At 36.5% G+C, this 16,922-nt stretch overlaps 1 protein-coding gene across 1 annotated transcript in view; it reads left to right on the top strand.

Annotated features, from left to right (window-relative positions):
- The window catches only part of LOC121874549 (nucleolar protein 6-like), a 37,952-nt gene extending 23,713 nt beyond the window's left edge, over window positions 1-14,239 (top strand). The window contains exons 15-22 of the mRNA XM_042378731.1: window positions 600-678; window positions 814-965; window positions 2,617-2,780; window positions 5,361-5,611; window positions 5,818-6,077; window positions 7,398-7,592; window positions 8,723-8,824; window positions 14,093-14,239. Of these exons, the coding sequence (XP_042234665.1) occupies window positions 600-678; window positions 814-965; window positions 2,617-2,780; window positions 5,361-5,611; window positions 5,818-6,077; window positions 7,398-7,592; window positions 8,723-8,824; window positions 14,093-14,227 (1,338 nt within the window). The 3' untranslated portion in view covers window positions 14,228-14,239. The remainder of the gene's footprint in view (window positions 1-599; window positions 679-813; window positions 966-2,616; window positions 2,781-5,360; window positions 5,612-5,817; window positions 6,078-7,397; window positions 7,593-8,722; window positions 8,825-14,092) is intronic.
- The last annotated feature ends 2,683 nt before the right edge of the window (window positions 14,240-16,922 follow it).

Here is a 16,922-nt window from a genome sequence, read left to right on the forward strand (position 1 = left end):
ACCGCGTAAATGACCAAACACGTAAACGAGAACCGCGTAAATCGAGGTTCAAATGAATAAGACGCATGGGCGTATTAGACGTACCCTCCATTTGAGAAGAAAATTATCTCAAAATCTCCATATGTATCAGGTATTTGTAGATTTAAATATAAAAGTTTGCAGGTATGGGTATGACCTTAATAGACAGTAATGCATGTTAGAGTTCAGAAACGGTTATTTTTCAGCTCTGAAGAGTTGGGTGTCTGCCGTACAGACGTTAATCGTCTCTGGTTATCATCATCATTAGCTATCAGTCCAGCTTTTATATTTACATTTTTAATATTTTTTCAATTAATTATAAATAATAATAATGTGTTTTAAGTAAGCTATAACACATTTTTAATTCTGGAGTTGGGCTAGGTAGAATTTAGCCTGCTGGAGACCACAACTGGGAGATTCATTAGCCTTCAGGGAACAGCAACTTCACATATAGGATGCAGGCTGATTTTTTTTTTTTGCCATTTTTCAGACAAAAAAGTGTCTTATATTTCGTAAATTAAGCTAACGAATAACCTTAAATAACGCTGTGTGGGACCTATTTATGATGTTTTTTTCTTCAGATAGTGGAAGCATGTGATGACCACCTTCAGTTTTCTGGACTTGCAGGCCTGAGTCGATCCTTTAACTATGCTATGGATAGTAAGAACCTCTAACTTTGGTCCATTATTTGTCATTTTACCATTACATTCCAAATAAAAGCTGAAGTATATTGATGTGTCCTCATTTTGCCTTTGTTTTCTTTTTGTTTATACATTTACTCTATTTTCCTTGCAGTAATTGTCTTCTTGGAGATAAGTGGAAAATGGCCAGATGACCTGGAAGCAATCCAGGCTATTAAGACTGAGTTTCAGGGCAAGATGTGTGATCTGCTTAAACAAGATGGTGTCACAGCAGTACTCTTCCCCAAATTTCTCCAAATACTTTGGGTATGATTTTGTTTTCTATGTTCTACAAGTCATCATGATTGGCCTGCAAGATGTTGTGACTTTCAGTGCTCTCTGGCAGAGCCTAGCATTGTCAGTGGGCTTAAGTGTTTAGCAAGAGGGCTCATTATCCATGTGGCCAATGCTTTTACTATGAGTAACTATTACTTGATCTGGTGGTTGTCTCAGTACACCAGAGAGGCTGTAGATCAGGAGTTGAAACTCTTAAGCTAGGTTCATATGTTCATGCTCTAACTTCATTTCATTTCCTGCCACTAAGCTATCCTATTAACACCTTTTTTAGTAAATGTTTGAAGTCTGTAGGATTCATTCAGGATGTATATCACCTTGGTACTGTCAGTTGGATTTATTAAAAAAAAAACTTCTTTGTTGTTGAGGAATCTTTCTGACAAGTTCACGAAACTTCCCCTTCCACTAAAACTATATGTAAAACTAAATGGCCACTGGCCATGTTGATATCATGTACAAGATTCTAGTTATTTCTTAAGGGGTTATCTGTCTCCAAAATTTCTCAGATACTGATTTGAATGAGTAAGAAGTTTGATCCCAGCATAAATAATGTCCATGTGGATATTGTGTCCTGCCAGTCAGCCCCCAAGATCCCTGATAATTGTGGGGTTTTTTAGGGGAATAATTGTGGCAGTACATCTTGCAGGTCTGTTATCTCATCCATAAAATTGGATTTCACTCTTCAAGCCTTAGTTTGTTTTGTGTTATCTATTATTCCCATCTACACAACCAAATGAGGATTATATGTTTAGTATGTTAGCATTTGTTTGGTGTGTCAGTCGGTAATATTTTGGTGTCTTAACTATAATCTCAGAAAAAGTACTTAATGGATTTCTGTTAATTTGAAACATTAGGTAATTTCTATTACTGTCTAAATATTAGAAGCTTATCATCATGACAAGCTGATTAGCTTTTCAACATTGGCCACTGATGACAGGGAGAATTGAGCAGTTTTTCTAAACTTTGATATTTTTTGGGCCATTCATGTTCATTGGAGAGAATGAAGAGAATGGGATCTGGTTTTGTACAGTATATTAAAACAAGAAGGAAATATTTAGGAAAAAAAGGAGAAAGAAATGCAGGGGTAATAATGCAACAGTGTAGGAAACGAATCGGCAAGAAAAAACACGAAGTCAATGTCAAGGATGGGAAAGTTTAGACAAGTGGTAGTGTGGTGTGCTTATGGCAGTACAAAGCACTTTGTTAGTGGGAGAAGGACACTTCATTTTTTATTTCTACAGTAATGTCTTCATAAGTGACCAAGGTGCAGCTATCTGAAAATATCTATAAGTTTTAGTTGTTTTGTTCTTTTTTTTCTTCTTTTTTTATAAAATGCAACTTATATGATTTCCTAATGAGACTTATTTGTTGTATCAAGAGTCTACATAATGAGTGTGCTTCATATTGAGAAAAAAAAAAGAAAAAAGTGTCCTACCCTCATCCTGCTTTTGTACAGCATAGGGTATATCTTTATTGGGGTTAGTTATACAGGTGTATACTTTTATTCCTCATTGCCAGTTCATTATTATTGTTGTATCAAAATCCTGCATGAAAAGGACAAGCATTATTGTATATACCATATTAATGGCTCATGGAACACATAAAACAAGAGTTGATTTTGTAGGAGGGCCACTTTTTTCGTGTGCGTGTGTGCTACCTGCGAGAGATCTACCTGCAGCGACTAGTAGAGACGCCAGAGGGAGACTGGCGGGAACAAGAGACACGTGCTGCTACATACCTGGAGAAGCAGATTGAGATCATTCCCAGATACACAACAGCACTAGCCAGGTATAGCACTTAGTCGGGTGTTGAACTCAGCAGTAAATGACATATCATATCCATGTTTAAATTACATGATTTATTGTTTCTTTGTGTATACAGCAGGAGATATTTTATGACAATCTCTTTTGGTGGTTATGCTAGTCTTGATATGTGGGGTTAATTAGTTTAAATCTGTGTATCTTCTAGCTTTAACCAGATCTCTAAAGGGGTTCTCCAAGGAATTGAAATATCATTAAAAACATAAGTGATATTGAGTGATGACTGTTGCCCCACAGGTCCAATTGTGGGTCGATGACTTGTGCCTTGCAAGGATTCCAGCTATGCAAATTATATTCTCCTAACTTTAGTCTGTAATATTAAATAAGATAAAAACTGTAAGCCTAAAACCCTGGCTGGGCAGATTGAGGGGAGGGGGGGAGGTGAGGTGATATGTTTGACAGTTGGTGCCAAAGGTCTGTGTGTTTATTTATCAGTCCTTAAGAGTGACTAAGCTTTTCTCTTATAATTTGATGACCAGGGAGAATATAATTTACATTGCTGTAATTCTTGTAAGAGAGTGATTAATTTGAATATAAACAAGTTTTAATTTGCACTAGACAAAAACTTTAGTACCCTAATCATTTTTGTAAATGTACAGTACAGGTTTGCACTTAGGTCATTTATTTCTTTTATGTTTCTTTTAGTATGGTGTGTGCATGTAAATTAATAAAAATAAATGAAGAAATTTATGTAAATCTACCCAAAAATACAATTGAAATTTTTTTACAGTATTAAATCTACTAATGGACTAAAGTTTTTATCTCTTGTGTAAAATATATGACATTTATATTCAAATTATTCACTGTCTTGCAAGGATTTCAGCACTGCAAATTATATTCTCCTAACATTAGTCTGTGATATTATATAAGATAAAAACTGTAAGCTTAAAACCACCAAACCCTGGAGGGAGGAAGGGTAGGTGACAGTGACATGTTTGACAGTTGGCGCTGAAGGTCTAGTGAAGTATTTATTTGTTTATTTGTGTCCTTTAGATTGAGTTTTTGTTTTTTGCTTATAAAATGTCATAGAAGTGACTGGGGAAATATAATTTACATGGTCTTTATTCAAGACAAGGTTCTCCATTGTTTCTCTTTTCCCTGTGTAATTTTATCAAGATTTATCTTATCCACATTTCCATTGTGGATCTACATGAAATATATATACATATATATCTTGATAAAATCACACAGGAAAAAGGGAAACAATGGAGCACCTTAGCTTTCGTCTTTTTTCAAGACATCTTCAGAGGCAACTGAATTACAAGGACCGAGAGAGGCTTAAGTACACAGGGTGACCTTCCTAAGCATGAGGTCAGGTCATAAACATGACATCCACTAATCCGCACACCAACATCACCACACACACAAAGGAGCTTAAAAGAAAGGTCGACGTAACTAGTCATGTTAAGTCAGGTAAAAAATATGGGACCCACTAATCATCTATCCTACATCTAACTCGAATGCTTTCAAAGCATTTTTAACCTTGGGCCACTGACAAATAAATTTGTGTAACATATTATTAGTTTTGTACTGACCATCACTAAGGTTTATAGAATTCAATTCTCTAATCAAACTTGCTTCAACCAGAAGTCTTTCTGTGACACATGATGATTTATAAACTTCTAAGCTGTTTTCCCAATCTATGGGATGATTATTGTTCCTAACATGAACGAACAGTGCACTGCTTTCAGATGCTGTTCTAATATTTTACTTGTGCTGTTTAATTCAGAGTTGCAATGCCTGCCCAGCCTGTCCTACATAATTTTCATTACAATTGCTACATGGAATGCAGTAAACACTTTCATTTACATTCAAGGTTGGGCTATTCTTCATTAATATATTAGTAATAGTCGCGTCATACTTAAAAACAACATTAATATTTAATAATTTAAGGGACTGAACTAACGGGACAAATTCATTGCAATAAGGTAGAGTCAAAATATTCTTAAATGTAGGAATTTGCATGGATTGAGTAGAGTGAAAGGATTTTTTAGCCCTTTTAAAACAATGATCAACAAACAATGAAGGGTACCCAAGTTTTTGTGCAATGGACTTGGGTACCCTTCATTATATAATTCTTTCATTATTATCAAAGTTGCAATTGAGTGTGGAGAGAATTGAATGTATCTTCAAAAAAGATCTTATTGAGTGATATTTCATATGTTTTAGGCAATGAAGATGGTGTCAGTATTTTGCCTCAGTAAAAGGGAAAGTCTTTGTAACCAGACAGCATTGGCTGTATGTTTATCCTTATTTATTGCAGACTTTTCACATTCCATTATCTGCACATTTGTGTAGATTCTTTCTCTCATCTTCTCCTTGATCATTGTGAGTCATCTGAGTTATAATCCTTCTCTTAACCCCTTGTGTACGGGATCTCCTCTGAGCTGAAAAAATCATCTGGCGTTAGCTAAATAAAATATTAAAAGTGGCAGGGATTAATGGTTCTCCCTATCCATGTTATTAATGGACCAAATAAAATGTTTTTCAAACTTTCCATTAGTGTTCCATTGCCATGGTTTTAATATAATATTTTTTGTCTATTCAGTATTCAGGCAGATCACCCAAGCTTTAGCGGTGGAGTCCGCTTATGTAAGCGGTGGGTGGGATCTCAGCTGCTTCTGCCGCACCTTCCTCATATAGCAGTGGAACTGTTAGTGGCATATCTATATTTGAGTCCAGCGCCCTATATGCCTCCCCACACACCTCATGTAGCTTTTCTGAGATTTCTTCACCTTCTGGTGCACACTGACTGGAAGACCACACCATTTCTTGTGAACCTTAATGAAGCTTTTACAGGTATGTTGGAAAGAATTATGTTTTTATATTTATTTATATTAAACTGTTAGTCTGTTTTGGAAGGAACAGTTATAGCATAATGTTAGGGAACCAGACTATATATTTAAACTAATATATACTGTACACTATTCTGTGATATTGGAAATAAGTGTAAGATACAATTTTTTTTTTAACTCTTACTAGTAAGAATGATCTCCTTTCCATAGTGGAAGATATTGCAGAGCTCAATCGCCGCTTCATTTCCCAGCGTTCAAGCCTTCCACACATGTTTCTTGCCACTCCCTATGAGTTACGTGCTGTGTCAAATACTGAATCATCTGCTGACTTGGACCGTCGATATAAACTAGCTTCAACATGGACAAAGAACTCGCCATCAGTACAGATCACATATCGCTGTAAACAGTTAGCTGAAGCTGCCCTTGGCCATCTGAATACCACACTCTTGTGTAATAATGTGAATACCAAGGTATGAATTGTATGATATCCTGTACAGTATACTTCAAGTTGTAAGTTCCAACATTGCTATAGGAGAATGGTGTTTGTAGATCCTGTATAGTATAATTCCTAAATAGAAAAATTTACACAATGCCAGCATATTTTCTGGCTGAAGTTGCTACCTCCATTACTTGTTCACTTCTACATACACTGTACCCCCGTTAATTTAGATTATTATTATTCGGATTTCGGCTTAATTTACTTGTATATGATTTTTTTTTTTTTTTTGTAAATTAAATGTTTTAGATTCAGAACGAAATAACCGAGTAGTTCCCAAAAGTCAATTACAGTATTATTATTATTATAGGAATATGTTATGAAATCAATTAAGATAAATGAATTATAGGAATAAAATACTGTATGACTTATATTTAGATACTGTACAAAACTACATTTGGGTGCATAGCCAAAGAGAGGAGGTGGCAGAGGAGGAGAGAGTAGAGGACAACACACCTCCCGCACTCATCAGCCTGCGATCCCTTTATAACAGAAGGCAATTTCACCATAATTCCCATATTATTTAAATTCATTTGGTTCCTGGTTAATAAAACATTCTCGAAAAATAATTAATTTTCCCTTCAAAATCACACACTCGATCCCAGATGAACTATTGCACCATAGTGTATTCTCAGTCTCTTTTTTACAGAGCGGTAAAAGCTGATTGGTCCTGCCCTCCCTAACAATGTTGCCAGTAAGCACCATCTCTCATGCACCATTGTTGTCACTGCCCAAGAGCGTTGGTGCTTACCAAAGGATCTATCTTAAGCACTTAGTAAATAATATTGTAGCATCTCAATGCAAAAGTAGTCAGTTCGAGCCATTATGTATCAATTTTAAAATAGAAATTAGAAATTAAAGTGCAGTTAATGTGTCACCTCAGCTCCTGGGGAATATTTGGTAATCCAGCAGTGAGAACATTAATTGTGTTCTTAAATCTTCATTTAAGGTGGACAGTCATCTTGCAAACATTTGATAATTTTTACTCAGCTTTATAAGGGCTTTTAAATAGGATGATCTAGAGACTTTTCTCCTGTAGCTGAAGAGGAGTTCATTGATAGATCTTTCAATCTTTGATATTATTTATATACCATTTGGGGCTGTGTTGTGGAAGGGTAATACCATAGCAGAACACTTTTATTTTTGCTGCAAGAATGTATGAAAGGAAAATATTTAAATGTATTTGGTTCCGTTTCCATCCACCCGATGTGAAAAAAATTAGAAAATTGGAGTTTTCAATATAGTTCTGTACTTGGATCTTTGTAGCACTTTTAAAATTCATGCCTTTTTTCAGATGATTTTTCGACCTTCACCAGAGGACTATGACGTTAGTATCAGACTGAAAGTCAAGCAGCTGAGCCGTTGTGAGGAGTCGTTTGACCAAACGTCATGCACAGCGATGCATATCACACCTTATGAATGTAGTCCAGATGAGATTATGCCTATTGTCATGTTTGATGCTGCACATCTTTACTTAAAAGAACTAAGGGTGAGTGGACCATATTTTCTTTCCCTGGGGTATTGTTTTTCATTATTATTTTTATTTTTTTTATAGTCTTTAACCTTTAAACTGTGAGTCATTTTTTTACAATTGTGTGCCAGTTTTATCTTTCATAAAATTTATCTAATATCCCAGTAGACACCCTTTCACTACCCACACCTCAGAAGGGCTCTCAGTTGCCTTTGTCATCATGGAAGATGCATGTTTGCCACTGATAGTGAGAGTTAGTGGTATCCTGCACCCTACCATCCCCCAGTTCTTCCCTCCCCCTCTTCCACCCTGTAGCTAAGCCCTCACATGCTCATTTAAAGGCTCCATCACGGTTCAACAAATGTAAGTAAATTATTTGTATTAAAATTTTTTTACTCTTCATGCATAACATTAATTATATATGAACATATATTTTAAGTATTTTTTTCATGTTTATTCCCCACACAGCAATAAGTCAGTTTTCCAATAGTTGCAGTCTAATGCTTAATTTTAATAGCTTCACGCCACACAACAGAAACCCAATTTCATAGTTTAAGAATTTGCTCCAGAAGGACAGGCTGTCATTCTTTCAATTTTTCAAACAAATAGTTATTGCATTATACCCTAATTCAGAACTCAACATTTTGCTAAGAAATTAAGGATTTTTTGAAATTTTGCAGTGGTGTCTTTATACTGTGCTGAAAGTCAGGTGACTAGTTGAGAATCTTACAAAGGCTATTAATTCAGTTTTTTGTATTTATCATATAACTGCTTTCCCAGCTTAATGAGGTAGGGGAGATTCACTAAGTCTTACTGAAATTACAAGAATTACAGAGGTGCAGTTAAAATTATATGAATCAGTAGATATTTATTGTAATGTTACTGCTGCCTATACTGTTTAACCATGGAGAAGCATTATGCATTTCTCATGTTTCCAAACACTATTATTTTAACATCCTTATTATTGTTCTTGATTCTGGTCTTCCTGTCACATGGTAGGAAATGGCCTTGAGGAAGAAGATAATATTGATGTGTTAGTTTTATATAAGAGGAATACCCCGGTATATAGATTACCTTTCATCAAGCTTACTCTCCTGTTATTAATTTTATAGCTGTATTTATACAATATTGAATTTACAATTTTCCAGGAGACATTCAGTCACTTGGCACTGTTCTTTCATGATGAGCACGGAGGCCAGTTCATTGGTGTCATATGGAAGCCCCAAGCTCTCGAACCACAGGAACTAAAGGTCAGATGAGCTATTTTTGTTGTGGTGATGGAAATTTTGCCTTTAATAATATATATATATATATATATATATATATATATATATATATATATATATATATATATATATATATATATATATATATATATATATATATATATATATATATATATATATATATATATATTGTATTGGATGCACAGTGCAGTTTGGTGCTGGGAAGTTGCTGCGTGGTTAGAAGCGTGGAGTAGAGAGAGCTGGTTGGTGAGGAGCTTGCTCAGAGGAGGTGTTGCTTGTTGCGGGGCTCAGGTAGAAGAAGGGAGATCACGAGAATAGAATAGATTAAATTCTAGTGACAGTGGGGAAGGAGGTTCAGGGGAAGAATAAAGGGAGGATTGAAATGAATTTTAGGAGGAGAGAATAGATGCAGTGGCTAAACACCGCTTGCGTGAGGGAGTATAAGATGGAGGCAGCAGCAACTCGCCCGGACGCGGCAGGGAGGCGACAAGACAGAGCCAGGCTAGCGTCAGGTCAAGCGTCAGGTGCGTGTTGGGTTGGGCAATGGATTTTCCGTGCTTGGTCGGCTTGATTGTGTGTGTTGGTTTCTTGTGTGGAGGAAATGTCTTGGTCTTCTTAGCTTGATGTCGATTTTCTTCTCCCTCTCCTCCTCTTCTTGCTCTCTTGAAGTGTCCATTCATTTGTGTTTGGGTCTTGTTGTTCGTCTTCCTCGTGTTTTAAGTCCTCATAGATGTGGAAGAAGTCGGAGACGGTGGGGTTGACCACGTGGGCTTCAGCTCCACGGGCCTCGTGGTGTTCTTGGTTCTGTGTGGTGGGCGTCTTCTCTTGAGTTTTCTTTTCTTGGTTTTTCTTTTCTGCTGTTTTTTTCTTGTCTTGGGAGCGTACAGCAAGGAGGGCCTCTTTGTAGCTCAGTTTCTTGTCGAGACGAGCCTTGGCTATCCTGCATTCCTCCTTCCATTTCGGGCAGGTCCGATCGGCGGAGGAGCGTGGGCCACCACAAGCAGCGCATTATTTTTACTGTGTTGGGGCAGACCATGTAGCGGTGTCCGGGGCTGCTACACATGGAACAGGTGTCCTCCTGCGCCTCACACTTGTTTACAGTGTGTCCGTAGTGCTGGCATTTGTAACACCGTTTCGGTCTGCAGTAGGGCTTGACTGGCACAGTTACCCACGCCAGTTGAGCTTCCTTGGGTAAGGTGGAGTGGTGTCCGATGAGGGCAGTGGTGTCGGACAGCTTCTTCACAACTTGGAAGTTGCCCCTTGAGGAGCTCACTCAGCTCTGCTTGGTCCATGTGGGCAATTTCGGCGTGGGAGATTACTCCCAGCTTCAGGTTGTCCCACATGTAGGCAATCATTTTAAATGGAATGCCGTTGATGTCTGGGATCTCCGCGAGCTGTACGGGCATGCCCTTCTCGGCGAAGGTGATCTTGATGTCACCATGGAGCTTTAGACGTTCCACCTTGGTGACCCCCACGATCCCATTAGCTTCGAAAAACTTCTGGAGAACTAGGAGGTTTAGTTTCTTGGGGCAGGTCGGCGTGTCCGGACGTATCCGCGCCACGTTAACAAACTCGTAACCGTTCATGGTGAGGGAGAGAGAGTGTGATGTGTGTGTGTGATATATATATATATATATATATATATATATATATATATATATATATATATATATATATATATATATATATATATATATATATATATATATATATATATATATATATATATATATATATATATATATATATATATATATATATATATATATATATATATATATATATATATATATATATATATATATATATATATATATATATATATATATATATATATATATATATATATATATATATATATATATATATATATATATATATATATTCGTCTGTACTCACCCCTGTAATGAATGAACTTCCTGTTTTCTTCTTTCCTTGTGGTTATCAGCATATACCTGATCACGTGCATCTACAGTGATTTACTTGCATATAACCTGATCTAACAGCTCAGGCCCCTGTAGTTCCCACATTCAAGAGCATCACCTTTACCCTTGTAAGTATTTACAATCACAGTTGTCTGCCAGTCATCTGGAACAGTACTGTACATTACATCATAAATGCAGTAATCAGTTTGGTCACCATTGAAATGCCAACATCTGATGCTTTCAGTATTTCTGCAACTATTCCAACTATTTTCTTTCAATCCTTGGGCATGGTTTTCTGCTGCTTCTAGGCTCTCCCTGGCCTATTTGTACTTATCATTTAGGAGTTGATTGTAGTATTTTCTCTAAGCATCCTTGATTGCTTCATTATCAACAGCTACATTACCATGGTCATTTCTCTTGCACTGCTCACCAACAGTGCCCTTGTTTCTGCACACTATTAACCTTGCTAGTAATTATAATTAAGTTGGTAATAAAATACTGAGGATGTTAGTAGTTTTGTAATGTAGATGATAGTGCAGGTTGAACCTCAGTAGTTCAGGATCCAATTGTTCGGCAGCTTCGATGGTTCAACTCGATTTGTCAGTCATTTCACTCCATACGGGAGACAGCTCAAAACAGCTGAGATCTTATTCTCACCCCTCCCTTGCTCAGCATGAACTCTTATTACACAAAGAAAGTTTATTCACTTTTATGTTTTTGATCCCATGATAATAATTATACTATAGTAATTGTTTTTTATTATTTTTTTTTTGCACATTCTGGATGTAAGATTAAGTGTGCATGTAACAATAAAAAACATGAAGAAAATTATGTGTATCTACCTGAAATTATGAGTTAAAAAATAACCATAACATAGCTCGTCTTGGAGTGGTAGGGAGAGGGCTACGGGGATGTGGCTATAGTGACAAGTCTTATATTACTAACACAAATACAGTATAAAACTAATATAAAACACTGTACTGAAAAACAAGTGAAAATATAACAAAAATGTAAGGAATATTATCGCAGATGTAAAATAACAGTCTACAATGGTAAGTCGAAAGGCTGAAGCAAACTCACAACTTGCTGTACCTCCTTCCCTGCGTTTACACCATACCACCTACTGCCCCTTTATTATGTTACAGTATTTATTAAATATGCGAATTCAAACAACATTTGTATACAATCTAGATGAAAAAAATGACGCTAAAACCATTAAGGATAAGAATGTTTAATGCAACTTCAATTTACATAGATGATGGCTGCTTGCCCTCAACACTCCCGTCCACTGTTTCCTCCTCCCGCTCCCTTGCTCAGCTTGCTAACTCTCGTGAGCAAAAAATTGTTTGTGCCCTTTATGTATTTAACTGTATGATGATTATTTCTTTTCCTTTTTTTTTCTTAATACAGTGGGGTATACTATAACGAATCTAATTGGTTCTAGAACCTTGTTCGTTATAGCATTCGTTCGTTATAGGATTAATCCATTCCAGGCCCCCAAATACAACCACTTAACACTGAAAAATATAATATAAAATTGTAAAAATTTAAAAAAGTGCATAAATATGCATCTAAACCCCTGAAATAAAGAATATCATTAATACTTGTAATAAAAAAACAATAAATTAGTAAAAAAAAAATAAAAAAATGTTCGTTGTAGGAATTTCGTTCGTTATAGGAATATTCGTAGTAGAATCCATTCGTTATAGCATACCCCACTGTATGTATTTAGGATTGTGTGTGCATGTAATTTAGTAAAAAAAATAGTTTTCATATACTGTATATCTACCTGAAATTACAAGTTAAAAATACCCATAACACCTCTGAGTTTGTCGTGGTAGGCTGGTGGCTACAGTAACAAGTGTTAACTTGACAACAATGCCACCAGCGATGTTAACAAATGCAAATGTGAACAGAAAATTACAGTGTCTGTAAATCTTAATTTGTATCTGGAATTTATAAATTTAAAGATAAATGTTGCAGCTAGGACATTAATAGATAGTAATGCTTGTAAGATTTCAGAATTGGGTACTGCTTAGCTCTGAAGAGTTGGGTGCCTGCTGTATGGATGTTAATTGTTTCAAGTTATCATCATCAGTAGTTATAAATCCAGCTTTTATATTTACAATAATTATTATTAATATATATTTTTTTTTAATTAACTAAAAGTAATATTAATGTGTTTAAGTAAGGAATAACATATTTTTAATTCTAGAGTTGGGCTAGGTAGAATTTAGCATCATGAAGACAGTTACTTGAGGATTCATTAGCCTTTGGGAGACAGCAACTTCACATATAAGACGCGGGCCGATTTGTTAGTAATTTTTCAGACAAAAAAGTTCTTCATATATGCTGTAAAATATGGTGCTTATTTATATGTCATAGAGTAAAATTATACCAGGGCACTAACACATTATTAACTACATATGTTATAATGTGGTTCAATAAGCCTGGGCTCGGTGCATGCTTACATAGTTGTATTGGAGTTAATAATGCTGCTCAGTAGTTGTAATAGAGATGATAGTTCAGGGGGCCCCCCAAATTCACGGATTTTTATTTTGCAGTTCTCTATTATTCGCGGATGACACCCTGGATGTACCCAGGAATGTCTGCTGGTAGTTTTAAAGTTGCCGGCATTTTTGCGGTTGGGACAGGGAGCCATTCATTTTTGAGACAGTAATTTTCTTTACCTCTCTTGTAAATATGTGTGTGTGTCTACACACACACACACACACACATATATACAATACAATACATATATACACTCAGAAACAAATTTATTAAAAATGTGACAATCTACCCTCAAGTCCGTGCTTTATTACTTTATTAATAAAGCACGACTTGAGGGTAGACTGTCACCTTTTTAATAAATTTGTTTCTGATTATATGTGAGAGTATTTTTCCCACCATTATTTATTTGTATGTGTTTTGCATGTGTGTGTTTACACACATACAGTATATACAATAAAGGTAAAAGAAATAATTGTCCTAAGGGCATACATAAAGGGAATATACATTTCTTTGTACACATGTAAAAATGTAACCCCCCCCCCTCGGTCAGCAAATAGTATTCGCAAATTTTGCAATTCGTGACCATTTTGAGAACCTAATCCCCGCGAATTTGAAAGGCCTACTGTACTGTACCGTAGTTGTAATGTAGATGATAGTTGTAAAAGAGATGATAGTAGTTGTTATAGTGATGATAGTACAGTAGTTGTAATGTAGGTGATGGTAGTTGTAATGTAGATGATAGTAGATGTAATGTTGATGATAGTAGTTGTAATAGATGGTAGTTGTAATAAGAGTTGACAGTAATTTTTGTATTAATGGAGTAAAACCTTTGCAGGTGGGTAGTTTGGAGGGACATCAGCTAGTGGGTGTGAAGACTGTCAAGCAGGTGCCCAACATAGAGGCCATCCTTGATGACTTCCGAACTATGGGTGCTGGTCTTATTTGCCGCATTATAGTTAAGAATAAATAATTTTTTCTTGCATGTACAGAGTTCTTGATAACCTATTAATAGGGCTCTTGTACATTTTTGGGGGTAATTGCTATTCTTAAATTATTTTTCTTAATACTGTATAATTTAGGAAAATTTATAAAATATGCTGTTTTCAAAAGTACATATGTGCACTTCTGTACTGTTTACCAATGTTAGATATTAGAAAAAATTGTGAACATAGAGAATATTAATTATATGTTTTTAATGGCATCATTATTTTATTTTACGGAATTTTTTTTAGTTTATACATTGTTGAGAGTGATATTGATAAAATGCTCGTACTGTACATTACTGTATACTTCTTTCTGAGTAATCTAATAAATAATTATTTTAAAAATGAATGAATTTTCTAAAAAGATATTGTTTGTGATCACTTTACCTTTCATTTGTATATACTGGTACAGCTACTCCCCGACCTACAACGGGGTTAGGGACCCAAATCCAGGTCGTAAGTCGAAATGGTCGCAAGTCGAAAATGCAAAAAATAATATATATAAAATCTAAAATGAAATACAGTACAGTAAAAGTAATCAATAATGAAGAATGGATACAGTGTTACTGTGCACTTACCTTTAATGTAGTCAGCTGAATGCACACGGGGCCCCCATAATTTTCTATTTACAGGTATACATGGAGACTATATTAATTGGATGAAGCAGAGGAGGAGACAGAGCTGGGTGGGTCATCAATGTCGCTTTCTTCAGAAAGGTTTATGTACAGGGGAAACTTGCTGGTTGAAGGTATTGGATCATCTTTAGGGAGTGAAGAGGCAGCCCTGGTGGGGCATGAGGAGACAGCAATGGGGGACTTCTTAAAATAGATGTCCAATTTAGACTGCACAGTTTGCTCTTTCTTTTCATTATAAATCTCCCTGTAGCAAGCATGTGCATCTTGGACCATTCTGTCAACTTTGGCAAAACTCTCAACATTTTGATCCATTCCGTCAAACATTTGCATCCCCTTATTAATTGTAGCAAATGCCTCTGCCATTTGCTTCACTGAAAAATTTTTGAGGGGTGCAGGTTCTTCTTCTACATTCAGACTCTGCTTTCTGTGCTTCCAGTTCGATAAGATCCTCGTTACTTAGCTCTTCTGCTACACTTTCAACCAACTGTTCAACATCTTCATTATCAATTTGTAACTCAAGCTGTTTACCCAACTCCATTATCTTGTTACTAATATCAGAAATTACTTCATCTTCATTAAATCCTCTGAAACATATCTTTTCAGGACTTTCTTCCATATTCTATTCATGCACTGTCCTGTAACCTCGTCCCATGCTGCACTAATGTTCTTTATACATTTCAAAATGTTGTAGTCCTTCCAAAACTCTCCGAGCGTTTTCTTACCTTCAGTAGCAGCAACAGCCTGAGCGAAGGTCGTACATAGATAATTAGCTTTAAAAGCTGCAATAGCACCTTGATCCATGGGTTGGATGACAGAGGTAGTGTTAGGTGGAATGTAGATTACCTTAACATCAGGGTGCATGTCGTCCAGGTGTGGTGGGTCTCCCGGAGCATTATCCAAAATTAACAAAACCTTGAATGTAATCCCTTGTTGCAGACAATACTTCTTGGCTCGTGGAATGAACCAAGTCATGAACCAATCCTCAAACAGCACTAGGGTTATCCAGGCTTTCTTGTTACTTTGATAAAACACTGCCAGTGTGTGCTTGCTGACATGTTTAAAAGCCCTTGGGTTCTCTGAATAATAGATCATGAAGGGCTTTATCTTGAAACCGGCTACATTCCTCCCAAATAGAAGTGTAATTCGGTCCTTGAATGCCTTGAATCCTGGCATTGTTTTCACCTCTTTGTGGATGTATGTCTGTTCAGGCATGCGCTTCCATAATAATCCAGTTTCATCCACATTGATATTTGCTTAGGCAAATAATTTCCCTCCACGATGACACGATCTGGCTCCTCCTTAAAAGCTTCAGCAGCACCAACATCAGCACTAGCTGCCTCTCCACTCACCTTTACATTATGTAAACTGTAGCGGTTCTTAAATCTTTGAAACCACCCATGACTTGCTGTGAAGGTTTGGTCGCACTCATCTCCCGCCTGCTCCTTCAGGCTTTCGAAAAGGCTTCTTGCCTTAGCCTGCAGGGTTAGAAGATTTAAGGGTACACGCTTTTGTATCGGGTCTTCCATCCATATCACAAGTAATTTTTCCATCTCATGAATGGGACCTTGTCTTTTCTTCATTATTATAGTTCCCTTTATAGGTGCTGATTCTTTCACTAGCTCACGAATATGGTCCTTGTCCTTCAAAATAGTAGATATGGTCGAGTACGAGAAGCCTAGGTCGCGTGAAATGGTTGCTACAGTTTTTCATTTTCATACTGGATTATTATCTTCAGTTTTGTCTCAAAAGTAATTAACTGTCCCCTTTTCTTCTGAGCACCACCAGCACTCTCACTTCTACGCTTTCCAGTCATTCTAAAGTGAATTAGATACGAAAATAATGTCAATACACTGCATGATCAATTGTGGAAACAACGACAGCCAAACACCAACTAAGTGCTCTACGGCGTGGGTGCTGTAGCCACAAGGCGACCCAAGCCACGCGACGCTCTCGTACGAGACTGAAACGTTTCGGTCTAGAAAATAGGTGCGTCATTTGAAAAAAAATTTGGTACCATACTGCAGCGGTCGTATGTGTGGGTGGTCAT

Source organism: Homarus americanus, unplaced genomic scaffold (assembly GCF_018991925.1).
Source record: "Homarus americanus isolate GMGI-L3 unplaced genomic scaffold, GMGI_Hamer_2.0 scaffold34360, whole genome shotgun sequence".
Classification (NCBI taxonomy): domain Eukaryota; kingdom Metazoa; phylum Arthropoda; class Malacostraca; order Decapoda; family Nephropidae; genus Homarus; species Homarus americanus.